The sequence below is a fragment of the Stigmatopora argus genome, chromosome 15, assembly GCF_051989625.1.
Source record: "Stigmatopora argus isolate UIUO_Sarg chromosome 15, RoL_Sarg_1.0, whole genome shotgun sequence".
Classification (NCBI taxonomy): domain Eukaryota; kingdom Metazoa; phylum Chordata; class Actinopteri; order Syngnathiformes; family Syngnathidae; genus Stigmatopora; species Stigmatopora argus.
Window position 1 is genome coordinate 8,655,472 of NC_135401.1, and position 23,737 is coordinate 8,679,208.

At 39.1% G+C, this 23,737-nt stretch overlaps 2 protein-coding genes across 6 annotated transcripts in view; both read right to left on the reverse strand.

Annotated features, from left to right (window-relative positions):
* Position 1: 1 nt before the first annotated feature.
* On the reverse strand, positions 2–7,583 carry pomt2 (protein-O-mannosyltransferase 2). Its single transcript, XM_077621587.1, has 21 exons — positions 6,813–7,583; positions 6,508–6,592; positions 5,794–5,898; positions 5,557–5,665; positions 5,369–5,477; positions 4,572–4,731; positions 4,384–4,490; positions 4,228–4,310; positions 3,907–4,016; positions 3,352–3,418; positions 3,220–3,280; positions 3,051–3,129; positions 2,812–2,963; positions 2,659–2,750; positions 2,494–2,570; positions 1,683–1,754; positions 1,548–1,607; positions 1,354–1,459; positions 1,111–1,251; positions 936–1,047; positions 2–454 (listed from the first exon to the last, which is right to left on the reverse strand). The coding sequence occupies exons 1-21, from the start codon at positions 7,085–7,087 to the stop codon at positions 349–351; spliced, it is 2,268 nt and encodes a 755-aa protein (XP_077477713.1). The 5' UTR covers positions 7,088–7,583; the 3' UTR covers positions 2–348.
* Positions 7,584–7,961: 378 nt separating this feature from the next.
* Positions 7,962–23,737, reverse strand: part of LOC144089865 (latent-transforming growth factor beta-binding protein 2-like) — a 94,844-nt gene continuing 79,068 nt past the window's right edge. For 4 of the 5 annotated variants that reach the window (XM_077621089.1, XM_077621085.1, XM_077621086.1 and 1 more), the window contains 11 exons: positions 22,727–22,855; positions 16,901–17,029; positions 16,458–16,592; positions 13,753–13,950; positions 13,569–13,661; positions 12,813–12,941; positions 12,213–12,353; positions 11,961–12,134; positions 10,966–11,244; positions 10,708–10,857; positions 7,962–10,105 (listed from right to left, as the gene is read on the reverse strand). In XM_077621089.1, the coding sequence (XP_077477215.1) occupies positions 9,930–10,105; positions 10,708–10,857; positions 10,966–11,244; positions 11,961–12,134; positions 12,213–12,353; positions 12,813–12,941; positions 13,569–13,661; positions 13,753–13,950; positions 16,458–16,592; positions 16,901–17,029; positions 22,727–22,855 (1,733 nt within the window). In that variant the 3' untranslated portion in view covers positions 7,962–9,929. The remainder of the gene's footprint in view (positions 10,106–10,707; positions 10,858–10,965; positions 11,245–11,960; positions 12,135–12,212; positions 12,354–12,812; positions 12,942–13,568; positions 13,662–13,752; positions 13,951–16,457; positions 16,593–16,900; positions 17,030–22,726; positions 22,856–23,737) is intronic. The other variant, XM_077621087.1, reaches the window with a different exon arrangement.

A 23,737-nucleotide genomic window follows, 5' to 3' on the forward strand; every position in this document is an offset into this window, starting at 1 on the left:
CTAAGAGAATACTATAGTTTATTGACATGGGTTGTAAAATAGGCTTGGAAAGCACACTAAAATTCTGTCACAAAAAATCAGTTCAAGCTATTTGACTAACAATGAAATGACTGAATTAATTTCAGGTTTTGAGGCACTTAAGATCATTCTTACAACATTCAATAATAATACTAAATATTTCTAACCTCCAAGTTTCAAATCCTCCATCATAAAAAAATAGTCAAACACTACCACGACAAAATACTTGAAGTGTAATAACACTGTAAGATTGTGAAAGAAATGACTTGGGTAAGTCGTTAACGTCCAAACCAGATCTTTATAATTCCTGTCATCTTCAGTGAAGTCTTATTAGAACTCCCAAGATTCCAACCAATTCAGTCTGGCCATTGAGCTGCCAGGTTCATTTGACAGAGGCCCCGTCATGCCATAGGCCAACGGGTGGAACAAGTAGAAACTGTGCAAAGAGAAAAGCCGCATGTCGTTAACTTTAAACACATTAAAATTAAAATAAACATTAATTCTACAAATTTTGGGTCAGATTATTATAGCCACATTCCATTCTTCATGGTACCTTGGTCTTTCATGGTCAAATTTGTTGCAATTATTCAGCAATTGTCCAAAAATGGTTGATCCATTCAGTTACAAATGTCTTAATATTTGGAGGGAATGTGTACAATATATTCAGCAGTTTTTTTATTTATTTAAAAAAGAATGTGTTAGTTATCATGAAATATCAAATGATACAATTAAAGATTAAAACATATTTTCTGAGTGATATAAGGTTATGTCTTATCATATTACATTTAATCAAGGGCCTGCAACCTGTGGCTCCAAAGCCGCATGCGGCTCTTTGTATCCTTCTGCTGTGAATCTACATGAGTTTGTAACTTCATAGACGACTAAGAGTGTGACACAAAAACATTTCTTCCGCTCACCTGTAAAGAACAATAACCAGAAGTAACAACTTCCCAGCTATTTGCAGCCACTCGCAATATGGCGGATGAAACAGAAGGTCGGCCATGTTCAACAGGAAGTCAATCGTAATTCCTGCGTTCAACAAACACTATCCTTGTAACCTCCTTAGGACAATGCGCTAACCGGACTTGCTACCTGTAAGCATGCTGCTAAAGAGCATTGCAGGGAAGTAGTGATGATAGTAGAGGACTCGAGTCATGGTGTAGAATGGTACATAGTGCAGTACCCAGCCAAGTAAAAGAAAGCCTCCTGCCCTCATGAGCACCAAACAATGATCTGATAAGCAGAAAGAATATTTTTACTTGCCATCCTTTTTCTCACAGAACGTAGAGGTACAGTAGGATTTGTGACTGTCAAGGTCCAATCACAACGTCCTACCTCTTCTCCTTTGCTCTATTGAGAAGCCTCTTTTGAAGGCAATGTTAGCAACTACTGCAAGAATCAGATATAATCCCAAACTCGCCAGATTTAGCCACCAGACCACCTAAAAAGATGTTTTTTTTATCAGATAGAGGATTAGTATGTGCTGACGAAACATAACCTGCAATGGATGAAATAAGATGCTCACTTACAGGGTTGCCGAGCAAGTAAACACGGTATTCTGTTTCATTCACTCCTGAGAATCTTAGTCCCTTCCCGACAGAAAATTGGTATTTATTGACTTATAAATGTTCATCAATATACATAGTCAGTTGAACTATATTCACCTGATAGTTGATTGGCCAGTGCCATGGCTTGGAGTTCATGTCATTATCTTTGGGCTTTAAACCACTGTTACCCTAAAAGAAAAGACAACTTGTTTTTGTTGTATGTTTGGATAAAAATACCTCGCTATTTCGTGGATCAACTATAGCGGATTCACACTTGTATCCGCCAAAAATATTAGTGTATGAAGAATAATACATACAGTGGTACCTCGACATACGAGTGTCCCGACATACGAGCAATTTGAGATAAGAGTAAAATGTTGAGCAAATATTTAACTTGAGATCCGAGACAAATTTTGATATACGAGCAGACAGCGGACGCGAGATGCTGCTTATAAGAACATCATGGGCACTGTCTCTCTCCCCGCAACTCCCTCGTGTAATGTCTCTCTGGTCGCAACTCCCTTGTGTAATGTCTCTGCGAGCACTGGGCGGAGCGTTGCATTTTTTCAGTGTTTTTGTTCTCTCGTCGCTAATACGAGAGGAGTACTACTTCCTGGGCAAGTTGGCAAGTGGCCATGCGTTATCCTATTGTGAAGACATTTGTGTGCATCATTTTGGGAATATTTTGAAGGGAATACAAAAGCAAACAACCTTCGATAGTTTGCATCTGAAAGTCAGGGTGGAGGCGGGGCAAATAGAACCAACCCGCCCGGGAGAAGAAAGGTATCAAAATTTAAAACAAAATTATAATTAAGTTTAGTGTAAGGTTAGATTAAACTTATTTTTGTGTGTCTGAATCGTAATCCAAGTTAATTTAAATTTGTTTATGTTATGTTACGAGCGCGTTGCCATGCAAAAAGTTACTTACGCTTATCATTACAACGTGAGACTCCATCAGGATTTCTAGGAAATGAGGCTTCAGCCCTGACAGGCTGATGTTGGGCACTACCAAAAAGAAAAGGGAAAAAGATTACAGAATGGTGAATGCTTGATTTGAAAAATATAGAGAAAAAAATGAGATAGTGTCTCATACATTTGGCATTGACATGATCTTCAATGTTCCATTGAGAGCTGAGAGTCTCCTTCAAGTAAGGAGTACATGTAACCTCTACTTGTTCCCAGCCCCTAAACAGAAAGATATGGTCATCTTCTCCTAAAATGGAATCAAAACACGCTGGCGCCTTACCATTTGGGAAGGGTTTTCCCAGAAGAGAAAAGCACACAACCCAGGGCTTTGTGCAAAAAACGAACTTTGCTCCGTAGCACCTTCACAGGATCGCCTTTCTGCCCTCCGCAAACCTCCACTCGCCAAAGGTCATTGATGTCACCAGTGTAATTCTAAATAGAGACAGGGCCTGATTGCAATGATTTCTACTTTAGAGACAAACTAGAAAGGATTTTTTTTTCCGGGTCTTGCCTACTCACAGTGCCATATCCCGTTACTTGGTAGTGCTTCCCAGTCAGTGGCGCTGCATGGAGGTGACTGTGAAGATTCCGGCTTGTTCTGACAAAACCATGAAAAGCATATAATAGTAATTTACTTGTTTGAAAGAATAGCTCCAAAGGAATGCCTATTTTTCAAGAGTCTACTGACTCTTTATGCTCCAATCTGATGACGTCACCATGACGAACCAGATCAGGTGCCCCGGACTGAGCTAAAACACAATTACCAATGTAATAAATATTATGATTGGACAATAGGGTTAAAGATTGGATTATTTCTTACAGTTTGTATCATTGTGCCTGTGAACCACCCATACATTGTTGTAATCTTTGTGCAGGTAGGCTGTAATCTAGGAAAAACAAGAGTCCCATATGAGTGTATAGCGACACTTTTGTAAAGATAATTGACTGAATCGAGAGTATCTATCAATCCCTGAAGCCCAAATTTTAACTTTGTGTAGCAGGGCTGATTAACTAATAATTGAAGGCTTATTTTACAGGTAGATTCCAACTTAGCTTGTACATCCATGGTAGTGTGGACTTAAAAATACTGCATGTAGGTGAGTTAGCCAATAGATGGCAGCCTTTAGCCTGATACAACACGCTGGTTCTCACAGAAAAATGTAAAAATGTAAGCATTGAATTTTTGATATTTACAAACAATCGTGACTATTTTTCTTAATAAACAACTTAGGGAATTATCTTACGAGGGTGGCGACATATAGTATTTAATGTACATTCTCTGAGTGTACAGAATAGCACGTCACTGAAATCAATAAGATCATTCAGTGTCATTGAGGGTGATAAACACAATGAAAACATTTCCTTGTTTCCTCACCTGCTGCTGCTTTGCTCCAATTCCATCTGGATACAAATGCACGTGTGAGTGCAAGTAGCCACCAGAAATACGAAGGTTTTTCAATGTCAAAGTGGAGCCATACGCCAGGTCTACACAAGATAAGAAAACAAATTTCCTTACTTTAGCAATTAGGTTTTTTTTAAACAAATTTGTTGCCATTGATAGCAAAAGGCATTCAATTCATTTAAACTGGGGGAGGACACACTGAATGCTCATCTTTCAATGGCAACCAATTAGTTAAAACATTTTTTTTCTTAATTTTACATTTACAGATAGACAAGACAAATACATTACACTCACATTCAGGCATCGAGGCGTTGTATAAATTATTCCCAATGAGACGAGACTGGAAAGCAGAGCTGAAGAAACCATCTCCTGTTCCACTGAAACAAAAAAGCACACTGATGATTAATCCAATGATGTCGAGTGACGTCAAATCGTAACACAAACACTCACCTTTTGTTCAGCACCACAAAATGGACTGCAAATATTGTCGTGTAGAGGAAGAGGGGAAGCAGGATGAGCCCTAGGATGCGAGCCAGGAGGTGCTTTCCGACGTCCATCTAATGCCAGAAAATATGCTTGTATTATCACTAGTCCGCTTTCTTTACCTTCTTTTTCAGCATTGACTATTTAGTGTTTACCACTGATAGGTCCAGATTGCCTAAAAGTCTCCACAGGTCAGATATTGTGTTCAGTCCCACCAGGATGATGATAAAAATACCCACAAACTTCACCCCCAAAGCTCCAGCAAGACTGACACCAGTTAGTAGCATCCAAAACCACCAGGAGGAAGAATAAGGCCTGAAAAAATATAGAAATGCAAATGATTCGGTGTTAGCAATGTAGACCAATATGAACAATTTTCATGGTTTTAGACAATTATTGAGATGGAGTATAATTTAAATACGAGAATATGGCAAATAGAAATAAGACAATAAATCTCTTGGAACAAATTATTCATTACAATGGAAAAAAATAAAGACTTAGTAATCAGCTATCAAAAAAAAACCCTAATTAAAGACATAAATAGCTGAAAATGTTATTAAAATTTGAAAGATTAAAAGAGTTGAATTTTGGGATGACACACTCGATATAGAAAGATTGCAATGTTCCAAAAACAACAATAAATGTTCTAAGAAAAAAAGCTGTTTTAAGAGACTGAAGATTTGATGTTTTTAAAGTTGTAATGTATAAAGAATGAAAAAAAATGTTTTTAGAATAACAATGCAAGATTTTACAAGACCAAAGACATTGTGTAACAACTTAAAAAGTTACACAAATGTAGCCATAATGTTTTGAACTTTGAAACTATTTAATAAGAACTGTTGAAGGTCTCAAGAATTAGTAACATACAATAAAATATACAAAATATACATGCTTACATTAATGTAACATGAAAACTGTTCAAAAAAGCACATAGTTAAAAAAAAATGGCAACCTGTCTTTTTCCCCGTTGAACTTGACCATGCTAAGCGTTGCTGCCATGATGAAGAACAAGAGTATGGGATCCAAAAGGATGTACTGAGAAATAGTGATGCAGCCAGTGTCTGTCAGAAAGAAACCCACAACATGAACTGAACGATTATGTATATAGCAAAGGATTTGATCAGATTGAGTGAGACCTACCAAATAAAATTAGCCCAGCAGCGATGAGTGCGGCTGTGTGAGAGTGAGACAGCTCCATTACAATGAGGTAGGCAAAGATAGGAAGAAAAGAGCCCAAACCAGCACAAAACTAGAGGAGAAATGTGTATCAGATGTGAAAAATATATTTTTTAAACACCTTGATGTACATTTATTTTTCTTCTCTTTTCATAATACATCTTTTTTAGGTTACATTTCCAAATAATATAGGTTGCATACCCCTCTCATCCCCAAGTAGTTGTGGTGTTCATATTTATCTCCAGGTTTTGTGAAGTGAAAAGTACCATCGTAGCCGCTCATGTAACCAGCTAGTCCTATTAGCATCTGGAAAAAACAATAACAACAAAAACGCACCGGGTGAATTACCGTATTTTCACGACCATAAGGCGCACCGCTTTATAAGGCGCACCCTCAATGAATGACACATTTTCTTTTTTTTCCCATATATAAAGCACACTGGATTATAAGGCGCCCTGTCTATTTTGAAGAAAATTTAAGACTTTTAAGTGCGCCTTATAGTCGTGAAAATACGGTATATTTATTGGCAGTGGCTCCTTAGCCGGTAACCGGTCAAATAGTCCCAGGGGCTATTTAGCCGGTAACCGGTCAAATAGCCTATATGGCCCCATATGGCTATTTAGCCGGTAAGAATTATGTGTGGGGTAAATAGTAAGAAACTACGGCTACGGAGCCACTGCCTAAATAATAGTCATTAAATCCCTATTCACCTAATGGTAAATTCTATCAATTGGCAATAACACATCAAATTTCAATAAGATTGGTTGAATGGCTTAGATAATCCCCTATTCACTCAATGTTAAATAATAGGTTACCGGCTAATTAGCCTCTGGAACTATTTGACCAGTTACCGGCTAAGGAGCCACTGCCATATTTATTTTCCCAGGGTGAAAGACAAATATGTTGATATCTCACCTTCCCCAGAGGAGGATGCACATCAAAAAAGAAGGTCCTGTTGATGTAGTAGCTTCCCATCTTCCCAAAGTGTGTCTCGTCCCAGCTTAAAAGACCAAAAGCACAAGAAATGATTCATGTGAGGATCCATGGTGATTTTACTAGTGTTTGGTTATCCAATCTGTAACAATTCTGCACTTGTGTGCACTGTTTACATTTATCAGACTTGTGTAAATTGCATGACAATGTGAGTATAGCTGTTTATTGTTGCCCCATTGCTTAACTACTGTCCAGAAAGTGGACGGATGCATGTTTTGCATACTCACCAGACATGATTAGGCTCTTTTATTTTGTAGAGGCGTGTGGAGAAGGCCAGTCCTGCCAACAAAACAAAAAATCCTCTGCTTTTGGACTCATCACTGTTGGATCTTCTTCTGTAGTAAGGCCCATTAGCTTGCTGACTGTCATCCTCTGTCAAGTGTCCATCCTCAATGGGGTTTTTGTCAGTACACTGGGGAGTGGGTGCCTGGAAGGTCTTTCTGTTTCTCATTGCTGAATCCCCTGTTATGTGGTACTGCGTGGAGCATTGTTCCTTTTCCATTAGAACGCTAGATTAAAATACGCCCATTCCAACTGTGGCATTAGACATGTCAATGCTTATGTTCTACAATTCAATGATATTGCAAGATAAGCATCATAATATTTGTCTATTAACAACCACGTGTGTCTGAATTGTCCCTGAACGCGTCACAGTTGATGAAACTCATACTTATCGTTAATTATGATAGCTTGATCTTGATTAAATCCACTCGTTCAACAAAAGTGGTTCTTCCGGACAACTACAAATACGTTCATGAACAATATAATTTTTTTGTCGTTCTATAGACCTTAAAATAGTCAACATCGTATTAGAGTAGTGTTCACTGTGTACACAGTGAGTTTGCGACAGTGTGCTGGATCGAGTGGTGGCACTAGTCCCGAGGTGCATTGTGGGAGTGGTAGTCCGCTGTTACATTCAACCCATTAGTAGAAGGGCGAACTACATACGCATCCCATAAGTCTCCACGCTCAACAAATCTGAGCATGTTATTCGTTCACAAATCGGGAAAACCGTCTGTGTAGCGTCACTTTTTACCACAAGATGGCCTTCCAACATTGTTCATTTCATTCAAATAATACCATAATTTTGTATTAATAAAATAAACGTTTAAACTGATAGTATTGTTCATTCGCTTATCCTGACAAGGATCGCGGGGGTGCTGGAGCCCATCCCAGCCAACCTTTGGGCAGGAGGCAGGGGGTACCCTGAATTAGTTGCCAGCCAATCGCAAGCCACATACAACCATTCACACCCAATAATATTCAGCATTTTAAACCAATTGATGGGAATGATAAAAAAAAGCATCTGAATGAAAGGGCTATATTTAAATAACTAAATAGGCATGATTTCCGTGTAAGAAAACACAAAGCCGATGTATATTTTTAAAAAATTTTATTTGGATGACTGGCAGTGATTACAGTCAAGAGGTAAACCAAATGAATGAGCATAATATTCCCGCTGACCACCAGCATTTGTACAAAACATTATTATTGGGTGATTTGTGGCTTTTTATGGGCCATTACTGTTCCAACTTTGACCCAAATGTTAGACATTCCATCTGCTTCAGGTGATTATTAGAACAGCACAGTCAACGTACAGTGCACATCGAATCGAGGGGCATATTGGAATTAGACTTCAATATATACATGCTTCCATGTTTGCATATTGCCAGGTGTCTGTTAAGCAAATGATTTCATTAAACCTGAACGACAATATAAAAAAGTTCAAATAAAGGAAAACAAGTAGGCCAAGGCTGTCTAGTATGATACATTCAGGACTCAAAATAAAAATAAAATTAAAACAAAACAAAACAGCAGACTGAAAAAAAGTAATGTTCACAATTAATAACATATAACCATAGAGTTGTAACATACAGAAGTTGATGCTTAAAATTCAAACAGCCTTGTCTTTGAAATGAAATTGAAAATGTCTGCCATTAGAATAAGAACAGTGCTGGCACTTTTCCCCCCGCCAAAAAGAAAAGAAAAAAAAAAACATTCTGCTCCACAGGGCAGATTATACACAGTTCCTCTGGTACAGTGTCAGCCGCTCTTTAAAAAAAAAAAAACTAAAACAAAAAAAACATTTTTTTATTATTATTATTTTATAGTTGTGTCAATCTACAAAACTATAAAGTCAAGTTTTTTTTCCAGATTTTTTTTTAAAAAGTATGTTAAACAAAAATATTGTATAAAGCATTATAAGGATACAATATTTATTTATATATATATATAAAAAAAACAATTTTAGAGCTGTACAAAATATACCAAACTTCTCCATTGGAGTCTTTGTCTTAGTGGAAATGAATCATTTGATTGAATTGTGTATACAAAAGCAGGCATTTATACTAAAAAAAGCGGTGATATTGGTTCGATTGAGTGTTATTTTAGACAAAAGACAATAATGTAGTTTCAAACCTACTTGATCAATAGAATAAAATAAGTTAATACTGTTAGTTTGATTTTCTCTAAGGAAGTATTGTGTGGGATGGTGAGTGAGTGGTCAAACCGATGAAGGCAAGTACGTATTGCACCTTTAGAAAACCTCATAATCTGATCATCATATACATTTCGGGTCTTTAAAGGTGGCGGCTGAAGCTTTTATTTTTGAAACGTTTGGTTGTCTTGTCTTTCCAGCTCTTGGATCCGTACGTTCGACACGATGCTTGCTGTTCAACTGTAATTCAACATGGAAAAGAAATACGTAAAAAGTGTCATTCATCCATCTTCTATTGCGCTTGTCCCCATGGTTGAGGAGCGTGGACTGGTCGCCAGTCAATCACAGGTCACAGAAATAAATGACCATTCACACTCAAGCCTATGGACAAGCAGTGATTACCAACACTATGCTGGGGGAATGCTTTGTGAATAAATTGAAATGAGATCCACATTTTTTTCAGAACATTCAGTGGATATAAAAAGTCTAGCACCCCCCAATTTAAATGCCTAATAAACTTTAAATAACCACTTGTGATCATGTGATGGCAGACTGCACACTTAACTGAAGACATGCCACCATTTAAACTGTTCAGACACCCTAAGGTAGACTTTTTATATTCATTCACATGACTCAAAAATAAAATTTGTCAAATCATTTCCAGGTGGGGGTGAATAAATGCAAAACTCAATCCGTGGAATCCCTTGTTATGTCTTGCACACGCCCTATTTTTATTTGTCTCTGATTCAATGATTAGCGTGTTGTGAGTCGACGCAAACCGTGTCTGTCGCGAGGACTTGGGAGTCTGGACGTTTCAGCGTCACTGTGCCAGGCACTGAGGAGAAAAAAGGCCAGAGGAGGAGTGAAAGTTCAACATTAAAGGAAGTGGGAGAAACCGGTGCTGGTCTCAGTTCTCCATTTCTGGAAGTGCTGGCTCCGGGATGGCCGGGATGCATTGGTGCGGCTTGGCGGAGGCCACGAAGCCGGGTAAGCAGGTGCACTTGTACGATCCTTCCGTGTTGCTGCAGTGGCCATTCTGACACAAGGGCACCTTTTCGCTTAAGTCCTCACACTCGTTTATGTCTGCGGGCAAAGAACACATGACATGAGCAGGCGTCGCGCCACGTGTTTCCGTTGGCTCCGTATCGACCTTGAAGCTGCAAAGCCGGTACAATGACGGAATAGTGTAATCATCGCATTCCATAATAATACTGTCTCATAGACAAAAAGCACAGTTAAGAGATCTGAAAACCCGATGTTGTAGTTAGAGTGAGGCGACGGAGATTCAAGGCCTTATTCTTGGCAGTGAGTGGCCAGGCCGAAGGCTAACAGACAACGCTTTAGAGGAGTAAAATGTTTTCATTAGATGGCCATAAAACACAAGCTAATGCAAGGTTGTTAAATGTGAATCTTCTCCTTAAGCTGCATGAAGAGTTGCCTCACTGCAGTAAATTTCAAGCGCGGCTCCACAAGGTTTAAACTCAAAGATCGCTAAAGTATGATTTCAACTTATTAAGAGGACGTTTTGGACCAACTAGAATGACTCAATGCCAAACAATCTTACAAACCTGACAATAGTAAATCAACTGTTCTTTGAAAATAAATTCCAATTTTTAAAGTCACTTCAGGCCGATATAATAACGTAAATGACACCGTTTTCCGTGTGGCGAGTCACGAGAGCGCACCTATGCAGGCCATCTTGTTTAGATCCAGCAGGTAACCGTCGAAGCAGTCGCAGGTGTAGCCTTCCCTCACGCGAACGCAACGTCCGTTTTCACAGCCGTTCAGGATGCCGCATTCTTCCGCTTGGAGACCCTCAAAGCTATCGTAGCGCTCTGGAAACACAAAGAGAACTTTGTCAAAGAATGAACTTTAACTGAAGATGTACGACCTGTCTTTTGGACTCCTTGAATGAGACTGGTAAGATAAAGATTTCCACCCACCAGAGAAGGAATCCACCAGCCAAGGTTGATGCTCGCGAGGTCGCTGGACGGGGAACCGGGGAGGCGGCTGTCGGACACTGTAGTCGTTGTCATTGAACAGAGGGACGCCTGCGGGTGCGTTGTATGGTCCCGCTGGGCCACCGTAATTGTCCCAATACGAAGGAGCGAAAGGCTCCATGGGATCCTCGGGCCCGTCGACGCCGTACTCGTACCCCGGACGCTCTCGTAGACTGTCTGAACCTCCTCGGAAAGGGAGATTGCACATGACCGCGTAGTCCTCTGAACAAAACATAGCAGAAGTTTGGGTTGGATACGCTAAATTATGAAAAAATATAACATCCTGTCACTCATCTATCTGTACCTTCCACTTGTTGTGTTAGTCAGTCCCTCGGAATACGCGGTATGTGATCCAGAACGGCATAACGAGTCAAAGTAACCAAGTTTTCAATAGTAAATATGACATCAAATAGAATCTCAGCTTTCCAAATAGATACCAATCCAAAATTAAGAGGTCACATGGGGAAATTCCACTTACAAGAACCCTCCATTTTACCTTTGCAACCAGCATTTTTCCGTATTTTAGTCAGTCCTTCCAAAGAGAGTCAAAATTCAATAGGAGACTCTGTGCTTTTGTCATTTTTAAAAAAATTAAATGATTTAGGAATAAACTCATACATCAGAAACATTTACTTTAGAGTTTTGCAACCTTATGTTGTGTTTGCTCATATTTTATGATTGGTCAAATCCTCAAATTTCTCACCCTTTGAATATACTTCTATTGTTGTACTACTTATTTTAATTAAATATTATTTGGCCCAAAGAAAATAAATCATTACCAGTGAAATGGGTTAGAAGTCACCGATTTACATTCTTAAATGAACCAAGCGTGTTTGCAATGTGGGAACAAGGCATCGGACGCCAAAGAATACTCTACAAAGCATGCCAAAATTACAATTAATGAAAATATGAATAAATAAAATGCTCATTTTTGGCACCTGAGTCCTTCCTGGGACAGAAGGCACACTGTCCACTCCAGGCAATTCCATAAAGGCAACAACACTCAGTGTAGGTTGTTCTTCGACCCTGCAGGGGATCTGAACACACGTTGTCTCCCTCCAAACGCTGCCAGCAGATATCCATGTGTACATCGGAGTTAGATTCTATTGTTTCTAGAATGGAAAAAAAACAAGATTCAGTTCTTAAAATCTGATTTTGGGTCACAGTCTGTGTTTTTTTGAATGTGACACCTTCAGTTGTGTTGACACCTATACAGCGTTGCCGCGAGCTGTCAAGCACTAATGGCGGACTGCAGAAACAGTTGAAAGAGCCCGGCGTGTTCACGCATGCGCCATCCACGCAAGAGTTTTTAAATTCGCATTCATCATAATCTGAAAAACACAGAGGTAAATCAAAGACTGTTGAATAGTAATAGAATTGTCATACAATGATTTGTTTCTTGCAATAAAATGTAGTAATTGTTTTGTTTGGTGCCTTTTATTTGTATTCATTGTCAAAATCACAAACATTTTCCCATTCCATGACCTAAAAAGCTGATGGTTTGTTTACAGGCACAGAAGAATGCCGTACCAAAACAAAAAGTTCAAACATATGCTTTGTAACTGAAAGCAATAAGCATAATGGGACATGTGGTGTCAATAACAGAAAGTCAGAATACTGGCACGGGAGACACTAGAGCTATCATCTTTGGTGATTCTGAACTGGAAAAACTGGGACATTCTGGTGATTCTGAACTGGGAAAAACTGGCACATTCTGGTGATTCTGAACTGGGAAAAACTGGGACATTCTGGTGATTCTGAACTGGGAAAAACTGGGATAGCTTTCTTACCTACGCACTCGAGCCTGACATTGTCGTAGTAGAATCCGGAGCGACAGTAGCAGGTGTAAGTGGGGAATAGATTGACACACTGTCCATTCTTACAAATGTCTGATCCAAACATTTCACACTCATTTGCATCTGAAGAAAAAGGAGACGGAGGGTCAAAAAGAATTAGAGACAAACATGGAGTTAAGCTGCTTCAGGAAATATTGGCTCACTATTTTAAAAACAATGGTGCCGTCATGACACTGTGATCCAGCTATGCAACCTATTGGCCAAAGTTACCTTGTAAAAGATGGGTGTTGTTGTTATGTTTGTTAATTTGGCTTTGAACATGAAAAATATATTATTCAGTGCCAATGTTGTGGAAGCTATAAAAGCTTAAAAGGGATGCACAACAACAAGTGTAAATGACCAAGCGAAAGGCAGGTGCTTAAAGTATTTCATTATTGAAATCCCAAATTTCTCAAACATGTGTTAATGGAGAAAATATAGTTCAAACCGAAGCACATCTGTTTTGTGACAAACATCCAAACTGATAGACTTGAGCACAGATGCATTTGGGATACTGATATTTGATTGGTTGGGTGAAATAGCACCAACATTGAAAAATGTTTGTCCTCAGCCACTTCCCAAAAACAATGGCTATTTTTTTACATTTTTCCCCCCTATTATTATTTCTGAGAAACTTATTTTTCTTTCTCAACTGGATTGCACATTATAAAGGTTTTGTCGTCATTTTAAGAATGTTCATGACATCGGTACCTATGTAGATTCGCTGTTCAGATGGACTTTGTGTCGTGGAAGTGGGATGTGGTATGTAGCCATTGCCATGAGGACACAACTGGTGATAGTCATCTGGAAAGGAGTAATTGTACTTTGTTTATTTTTCAAACTGTCATGGTTATTGAAATTCATTCCATGAGGGTCATTGAAAATGTGTTTGCACCTCCTTTTTGTGCGGGGCAGGCGTGGATTTCGCAGTTGTCCCCCCATCCGGCGCCCACGGTACAGCAGCACTCTTGTTTGGTGCTGTTACGGGACAGAACATTGTCGCAGAAGTTGGCGTCGTTTAAGTTGTAGTAGCATTCCTTCCTCTCCTCGGCAGAGGGGGCCGCAGAAATGGAGGGTTTTAGGTCGGTGTCACCTGCGTGTAAAAATACATCTCTTGAAACTTATTTAATGATTGGAAAATTTAAAACATCACCAAAACAGTTAAGATTGTTTTTTATTTACCGTATTTTCACGACCATTAGGCGCACCGCATTATAAGGCGCACCCTCAATGAATGACACATTTTATTTTATTTTTCCATATATATAAAGCACACTGGATTATAAGACGCCCTGTCTATTTTGGAGAAAATTTAAAACTTTTAAGTGCGCCTTATAGTCGTGAAAATACGGTATATTATCTTAAGTTCAAAACAGTTGGAACCTGTAACAAATATAATTTCAAACAATTCTTGGAAAAATGATGATTTTATGAATGAGAACAACGCCCAAGCCATCACAATAAAAAAGTCAAATGTGGTTTCTCCAAAATGTGTTTTTTGCATTATAATCGCACCAGTCATTCTTAGTGGTCATTTTTCTTTTTGTTGGTTGAATTTGATCTTCCTTTTCTTGTTTTTTAAAATATGATCATAAATGACTTGGGGAAACTACACAAATATTTTCAAGTTCAAACATTTCATGGTATAATTGCCCAATAACACGCAGAAACTTTGTCAAGTGGCTTTATGAGTCAATGTGTCTGCATGCCTCCTGGTAGGTGGTGCATCACTCTGGTCTTCCCAGTCATTTGTCCATTAGGCATGGGCTCAGGCATTTTGCCCGTAGGCTTTAGCCAAATGGAAACACTGGCATGTGAGTCAACACACCATTCACATTCGCATGATTGATTAACACACGTCAAAAAGCAAACAGTAGAATGTAGCAAAAATGTAAACAGAGGCATAGCTGGGGTTTAGTGTCCGGGCAGAAGGAAAAACAACCCTGCCGAGGGCGCGCCGCTTAATGATGACAATACGCCCGATTCCTGTACGCCGACCGAAGTGAGGGACGTGATGATATTCCTGCGACTTAAAGTGATTTTCCGTGCAATCACAACGTGTCACGTCAGTGTCATTGCGTTGTTATCTTAGAGGAGATGCCCGTGCGATTATCACTAAGTACAATCCATCCTTGTTTGTCTTGGTGGGAAAGCCCTATATACAGTAACCGTGGCCTCGGGGTGTTTGCTAGCTTTCCTGAAGGTGTTACAGCATCAATTGTCTAGGGGATTAGACTCATACAAATTTTACAAGCCTTCCAACCGAACGTAGCACTTAGCCTGTGAAACAAATGGAAGCAAACAGGACAAAACGAGGGGTGTCAAACTCATTTTTGGACAAGGAAGCATAGTAATTTGTTCCTTTAGTGGGCCATTGTGTCAGCTGCCTCGGATTGGCTCCAGTACCCCCTCAACACTTGTGAGGATAAGCGGTACAGAAAATGAATGAATGAATAGAATAAAAGCAAATATTGTCCTTTTTTTGATTCTCTAAATAAAAAATGAAGGGGAAATCAGTAAATATTGCCTTTTTTAAACCTATGTTTTTGTTTTATTTTAATTAGAAAGGAAGGAAAGGTAAATAATCAGTTTTAGATTATTTTTTATTTTTTTATTATTACTTTATTTTTTAAAAAATGGGGAAAATACAATCAATATTCTGTAGCAACACACAAAATCATGTGCAAATCGGAACTGGGCCTGTTCAGATCAGCATCAAGAAAGTGATGTCATGGACACTCAAAACCAATCTAAGATGTTCTGAGTGAGAAGCATGTTGTCCATATTGGACCCCTACCTACCTCCTCTATGTGATTTTTATCTATCTCGCAAAAATTGTTTTTCTGTACTTAGTGACTATTCGGACTGCAAATCTCTCCGCTCCGCTAATAAAAATAAGATATGATGGTTGAAAGCTATGAAAGTATGTTAAAGCCACAAAAAGTTTGGACACTTGGTTTTTACTGGAAGCTGATGCAGAAGATGGCCAATAACTAAGTGATGTAAAGGAACCAAATTAAACAGAGGATGGCTTACTGGCTGGTTTTCTATCAGCTCATCAAGAGCTGTGGTGCTTCTAACTTTGCACTTTTGGTGCCATTCCGCTATGACTGGCAACCCACAAACATATTTCCTGAGGTGTTTTAGTCACCTTTACACGTTTTGATGAAGTGTAAATGTGTTTTTTGTTATCCAAAATGGATAAATAAGGGTTGAACATTGACAATAGACTGTGTATGTATGTATCTCTTCCTTCTGTCAGGAGGGCTCTGGATTTAAATCCTGGCCTGTGTTTTCTCAAATGTGGTAAATTGTGTCCTTTACTCTTTTAACTACATCTGGTTTGACCACTAACCACAGTCTGTGACTATTCGGACTGCAAATCTCTCCAGTTTCAATAAGGATGGGGAAAAAAAATCAAATTTTGGTCATCAGTCCGAACAACGCCTAACAGATACAGTGGATTTCACATCCACCTCATCAGGCTTGTTATTTAAATCAGTTGGATATGGCTTGTTAAATGAAGGAAAACGTCTCTTGTTGATAAGATGCAGATTTAAGTCCGGTGAGGGAGTTTGGGCGCTCGCGGAATTCTCTTACCGAGGGAGCGGCAGCGGCTGGTTGTGGTATCAAATTCCTCATTGGCGTTGGGGCAGATGCACAGGAAGCTGCCATCGAAATTCTCACACAGGGTCTCCCCGCACAGTGCCAAGCTCATCTCGCACTCATTCACATCTGAGGGAGGGGTCGCAAGGTCAATAAAAGGATTTGACGTGTACACAAAGGCATGTGCTCCATAAGGACACAGTAGCGCATATACTGTCTCGGTATCATGGGAAGTTGGTTTTACAAGCTTAACTCATTTGCTCATCTGCATTGGCAAATGATCGTTGAGTTTTGTGCCATTTCTGCTTACTTTTACAATGAAAAAGCACGACCGGTTGTGGCTCAGTCGAGTTCTGTCGATCAAATTCAGTGAAGTAGCCCCTGAGGTGGGACTTTAAATGTAAATATATCGTATAAATCAGTATGGGTATTCATACCAACACACGTGCTGGTATCTCCAGGTGGGTTTGAATAGCCCAGATTGCACTCGCAGCGATAGGATCCATCGGTGTTTTCGCAAAATCCGTGTTTCCCGCAGATGGTCTGGTTGAGGCACTCATCTATGTCTGTGGAGGTGAAAGAACGCACGCAAAAGGAAGCCTTTAATGTTTGCAATGTCACCGCCTAAAAATACATAGTAAACGCAAGTTGTAAGACGCTTTCATTCCCAATTCCAATTTGACTTACAATAACAAGCAAAACCACAGTATTCCTAACATGTCAAATATGTTGGACATATGTATTATACAGCTCAGTGACAGGGTTTTCAAACACTAGTGTTTGTCAGTTCATTCAAGGAAACTTGTCAAGTTGTTTTTAAGTCAATCCAGAGGTTCTGTCGGGATAGAGTATCGGCTGTGAAACCTGAATGAAAAAAAAGTATCCTAATTCACTGTATAAACTATATATGTGCAGTAAGCACAAGCAAAAGTGATGCTACTTGGACAAAAGACCGTTTATTGCACGTTCCTGTCACATGGAATATTTGTCTATTCCTGCATATTGGTGACTTTTCGATATCCTTTTGTGTAAAAAAAATAGTATTTTTGTGGCATTTTCATAATTATATCAGGTAAATATTGTTGTTAACATCAAGGAACTCATATTGATAGAGCCTCAACATTTAAATAATGACAGTAGTACTGCATGTTCCATTTTTTTTTCAAAATTCCAGTCTAAAGACTAAGTGTGGCATTATGGGAATTCTAGGCATTTGGTTTGGAAGATGGAATACCATTTTGAGGACACTAATATACCAACATGTTTATTTATTATATTGATATTGATACCCTGGGAATAAAGAATATATATATAAAAGGCAAAAATGTCTTCGTAGATAAGTGGAAGCTTTCAGCTCAGGAGCCTGAAAATCCATCTTACATCCAGTAGTATGTGATAAATCATGTTATGATTCTGATTGATAGTTTATAATTTATCAAGAGATAGCCTTTCATGGCCATAAGAAGCCTGAACCTAACATTAATCATGCAGGAATCATAGACGAGATAGAAAATACTCCAGTGACCTCTGGGACCAAAACTTTCCCTGAATTGAATAAAGTTGTTGTGGCAACTGAACACATTTAGATAAACATGACAGGCAAACTGGGTTGAAAGTGTTTAGAAATCATTAGTATTCAACTGCAGAGCGTAAAAAGTCTGATCATTTTTGTGTCGTTTAATCGTGGGGAGTGTTCCAAAGCATTCTTTTGTGCATGTGTAATTAACTGTGTTTTCACTCACATTCTTTGACGTCGCGCGAGATGTCCAATCTATTTGAAGTGAACGCTTGTTCATTTGCTGCCAGCCACCCTCTTCAAATGGAATGGACATCTACTAATGATAAACTCATTTAAATTCACATCAGATGAGTGAAAAGTGATTGGATGTCTATTATTGTCACTGGCACTGAAAGAGAGGAAGAGACTAATGCAAAAGTAATGATGGATACTAGCCATGCAAATACTTTGCGAGTTACGGGATCTTCTATAAATGACTCACGAGTAATTTTATCTCATAAGAGACTCTCTTTGTCTCACTAGTTAGTGAGTCTGGACATTGTACTGCATTGTGGTTTAGCTTTGTTAATGAGGCAGAAAATCCTAATGAATACTGGGGGGAGAGGTTGTCTGCTTGGTTATTTACTTTTACTCATTGCTTTGACAGGAAGAATATTTTCCGCATAATATCAAAATGAGAAAAAGCACCCCACTGTTGTGCTATCAGCTTGGTTTCTGTTGACCTTTTTGGTTTCATAACCACCCCCTATAAGCACTGCAATCTACGTAAAAGTTTCCATGACTAATGGTAACTAAGCTTAGAAACAGGAAAGTCTTCTACAAACAAAGAAAAATGCAGTCTATAAAACCACGACAGTGCCCATACACGTGTAAAACATTTGATCAATCGCAATAAACGCATTAATGTTGTTGTATGGCTCATGCTCAAGACATACGATGCTGATATTATGAGTTTTATATTGGCCCTAAGGACTCATAAGTTAGTCTGTACTGTAGAAAGGAGGAAAATGGGCCAAAAACCCATCTGATTTGAGCAAAGCATTTGGCCGGCGTCCTGTTTCCCCGTTTAGTACAGAAATACAGACAGCCACTTTCGCAGGCTTACTGGTAGGCTCTTCCTTTCTTGGATACTTCTACTACATGAGACAGGGAGTAGAGCTTCCCACACACTAATAAAAAAGAAACAAGGCTGTCTTGTCCTCAACACAGACCTAAATTGCTACACGTGGGCTGAAATGGATGCAGATTGAGAGCATGATTGAGTCACGGCCATCTTTACATTCAAGGTAGTTTAAGCCTAGAGTTTGCTTTTGGTAGACGATTAAAAGAAAATGTTTAATTTTAATACACGACAGTCGTGAAGAGAAGTGGTCCAGAAGATGAATATATGGATGTAAAGTTTACAAACAAATAAAAATCTATTTAAAATATTATAAATTGTTTTTAAGATGTTGCCCTTGCAGTTTCAACCGTATCATTTGACACGGTTAAAATGTGTATGAAATCGGTATACTTTTTATAATCTCTCAAGGGAATACACAAATGAAGAATTTCACAACTACTGTCAATGATACTTTGAATTATTATTCTTAAAAATAGGCATGTCAAATCAAATTCTTCGTCTTAAAAACTCATAAATCAACATTTATTTTAGTTCATTTTTCACGTGTAAAAAGTTTGCCTGTTTATATTTCAGACCACATTTTGCTTTTCCCATCTGTTTTTGGAATTGTTTACTCTTGGACACGTCAAAATAGGCCTGTTACTTCTTTTTAGTTAGACCGAACTTCTTCTGTACTTTTACTTGATGAGGAGTTGATGTGTACTACGAGGTAGTTTTGCCACCTCTATTTACAAATTGAAAAAAAATCCCTATTTCCCCTTGGGAAAAGGCATTTGGATGAAGGTTAAGTGGATACAGAATTGTTTCTCTCTCACTCATGTGGAACAAAATGTATTACAAACCACATGCAATCAAGGTATGATCCCTGAACGGAATGAAGGCATGAACACCACAATCATTTTTATTATGAATGTGTTTCCTCTCAAAATGTAGTGACGTCTTAGCGGTAGCATTTCTTGACCTGGCGTTATCGATGTGTCTAAGTCTGCGCTAATCATCGCAATAATATTTTTGGCGGGACAACGGCACACATCAGCGGGTCATGAGATTTAATTTCTTGTTCTTTCCATGTAGTAATCGATTTAGTCAGAACTCAAGCACAAGTGTAAATTGTCTTGAGGGAAGGAATGAGGCAGGGGAGAAGGTGAGGAGTTCAGGTTCCATTGGAAGCTGTAGGATTGAAGGGCAAAGCAGGACCAAAAGGTGGTCCACTGAATAGCATAAGAGCCAGCGACGGCCTCCAACCCATATTTCTCCTATATTCTGTGGGTAACCATGAGACTGATTGAACCCAGATGCAGATGCCATTTCACCAGTGGGCAAAAAATGAGAAGCAATGACATATCATGAGAATCCCGTCTATGCGTTTTCACAACCATGACGTCAATATCCCATCTGGCATGACCGCAGCAGGTCACAATAATCTGTATCTGAAGAAGTGGGCATAAATACATGGCAAGCATGCGCACACATGGCAAAGTCTTTATTCTTGCTGGCCCAGAAAGTTGACATGAATTGAACCGCATGCATTTTCTACCCTCAGGCATGCCTTATTAAAGACAATGCATATAGCTTAGGGGAAATTGTGAATACAGTGCTAAATTTAAAGAATGACACATCCATGGTCCACTGATGTATAGTTCCGCTTTTCACAAGAAAATTAAGACAGGCTGACAAAAATGGATACTACGTTCTCCCCCTTTTGCAATATGAATTCTAAATCTAAAAGAGGAGAGCTTTTAGAGCCAAAGTCAACTAGCGTCCCTTCAAAAATAAAACTACGCCCTATGCAGAAAGTGCATGTTATGAGCTCCTCTGGAATGATTGATGATGATTTTTACTAGCAGAGAAACCTGTTCTTGAGGGAGTACGCTTTTAGGACGATGAAGATAACAGGGAAGTCTGCACTTATCCTGAAAAAGGGTGATAATCATACCCAATGGACAACAACCCAAAGTGCATTGATGGAGACAACTATGATTTACGATGAAACAGTGCCGTATTCAGCCTTGAAACCCCCTACTGAAAAAAAACGTACAAGAAAGAGATCCTCATATTTTAAATATTCTGACAACCTACTATATTTTCTGGTGCTTTTTCTATAATGTCTATTTTGTCCTCAATTTACGTTGACTGAAGATACTGGATTTGGACAACCCAAGTTGAATGAAAATAAAATAATTTAGAATTTTGTTTTGTTGTTCCACAAATGCAATGTCTATTAGAATGCCACATTTTGACAAGTGGCAACACATGAAACAAATTCTTAATCTAAAAAAAAGGTGGATACTTTGTATGTGGTTTATTGAGGCCTCACCTGATGCTATTAAGGTATATCTTTCCTAAAAATAGCTCATTCCAAATTGCAATTTCTAAGGATCTCCCAATCTCGAGGTTGGTTTCACCGTATGTGCGATGAAGCATTTTACAGCACTAAATGCATACACTAGCCACTATTAAAACCGACAGCTTCCATCTGTGCTCAGACAGCATCATTCCATTCCAATGCTCTCAACATGCTTTCCTTTTTTTGCCTGTCGCTCTTCAATGACTGTTTGGATCCAATCTAATGATGAAATAAATGTCGGAACCTTTTAGCTCTCAAAATGCTCATAACTCGCCTTTTTTTCCTCTACGTTGAGAGTAAGACGAATTCTACGCTGGAGAATAAAGAACAAGCGATAAAATCAAACGGTTGTGCAAACAACCCAAATATCACAAAGCTAAGGTGTCTGTGCCAGTAAACACACAAGATTTGGTGCACTTTGGATGTCATGGAGATGCGTCTATTGTAGTTGGACAGCTAAGGGGCCCAGATGTAGCAAATGCACGTACACGGCCAGCTAAACGAGGCGAACTGGAACTTGCTTTCAAAGGGAGGACAAAGTAGGTATGTGGACATCTAAGTAATCAAAATCAAACGTAATTATTTTCTTTCAGATACAATCCAAACTGTTTTGAGCTACCGACATCATCCACTGCCTCTTTTTTCCCCCACGGTTTTGAGGGCAAATTTGAAACACCAACTCTCCCCTATGTCAAGACTCCAAAAAATGGTTGATTGACAACCAGTTCAATTGGATTGGAAGTCTATTATTACAAATGAATGGCACTGAAACATATTCATCCACTGCCACCCTCTCTAGTTAAAGTCATAATAAAAATAAGATATGATGGTTGAAAGCTATGAAAGTATGTTAAAGCCACATAAAGGTTTGGATACTTGTTTTTTACTGGAAGCTGATGGAGGTGATTGCCAATAACTAAGTGATGTAAAGGAACCAAATTAAACAGGATGGCTTAATGGCTGGTTTTCTATCAGCTCATCAAGAGCTGTGGTGCTTCTAACTTTGCACTTTTGGTGCCATTCCGCTATGACTGGCAACCCACAAACATATTTCCTGAGGTGTTTTAGTCATCTTTACACGTTTTGATGAAGTGTAAATGTGTTTTCTGTTATCCAAAATGGATGAATAAGGCTTGAACATTGACGATAGACTGTATGTATGTATCTCTTCTTTCTGTCAGGAGGGCTCTGGATTTAAATCCTGGCCTGTGTTTTCTCAAATGTGGTAAATTGTGTCCTTTACTCTTTTAACTACATGTGGTTTGCCCACTAACCACAGTCTGTGGCGTCTTCTCCCTCAAGGCCAGGCTGGCATCCCATGAAGCAGCGGTATGAGCCAATGGTATTCTCACAGCGCCAGGTACCACACACCGAGCTTCCGAACTCCTTGCACTCATTCTGGTCTGCAGAGTATGAAAGACAGAGAGCGATTGGTCAGAAAAAAAAGCCACGATCAGGGGCACAAATACAGCCGTGTGACCCCTTTCAGCCTCGCCACACACATCTAGCTATCCCCTTAGCTACTACGCTTCAAGTGTAGTGGCTGTGCAGCTGGAGTCATCCAGGAAGCCTGTGGTGTAGCTGTCCTCCGTGAACGCAGCAGGGACGAGGAATGGCCAAGAACAATATTATCACAGCAACCAAAGAACTTGTGAAGGAGCTAAAGGGAGACGTTCCAGAGGGAGAAACGGCTTCTGCTCACAATGGGGTCATTCACTCTTCTCCTTGGGGGAAGACTCTTGCAGGCCTCCAGTCATGTCATCCAGGAAGCCTTCATTCTTTTAAGCCATTGAGCAGCTCGGGCACTTCATTCTGACTATCAAAAATTAGTCATGGTCAACTGCGCTTTGCTGTCTAAGATACGTTCTAAATGTAGCGGAACGATCAGATGTCCAACACTGTATAAGAAATGTATAGAAAGTTGAAGAAAGAGAAATTTTGCATTCTTCTTGGATGAATGTATATTCAAGAGTGACTATGGAGGATTTTTGTACAGTCTATTAGGGAATAGTGGTAGGGGGGCTCAGGTCAGGCTTCTCTCTGAGCGATCAGCAAATGTATCTGATCATTTTTACTCAATTACCCAAACCCGGTATTTTGGATTTTTTGGATGTTGCAAACTGTCTGCTTAGAGCACTATGCCTCTCATTCATTGACACAGAAACAATATAATGAAATGCAAGTTATTCGGTTTAAAAAAAAATGAATAAGAAAGTATTATTAGTAGCATAATGGAAAAGAATCAGTCTATGTTCACACTTCAGGTAAATTCCTTTTTTTTCCTG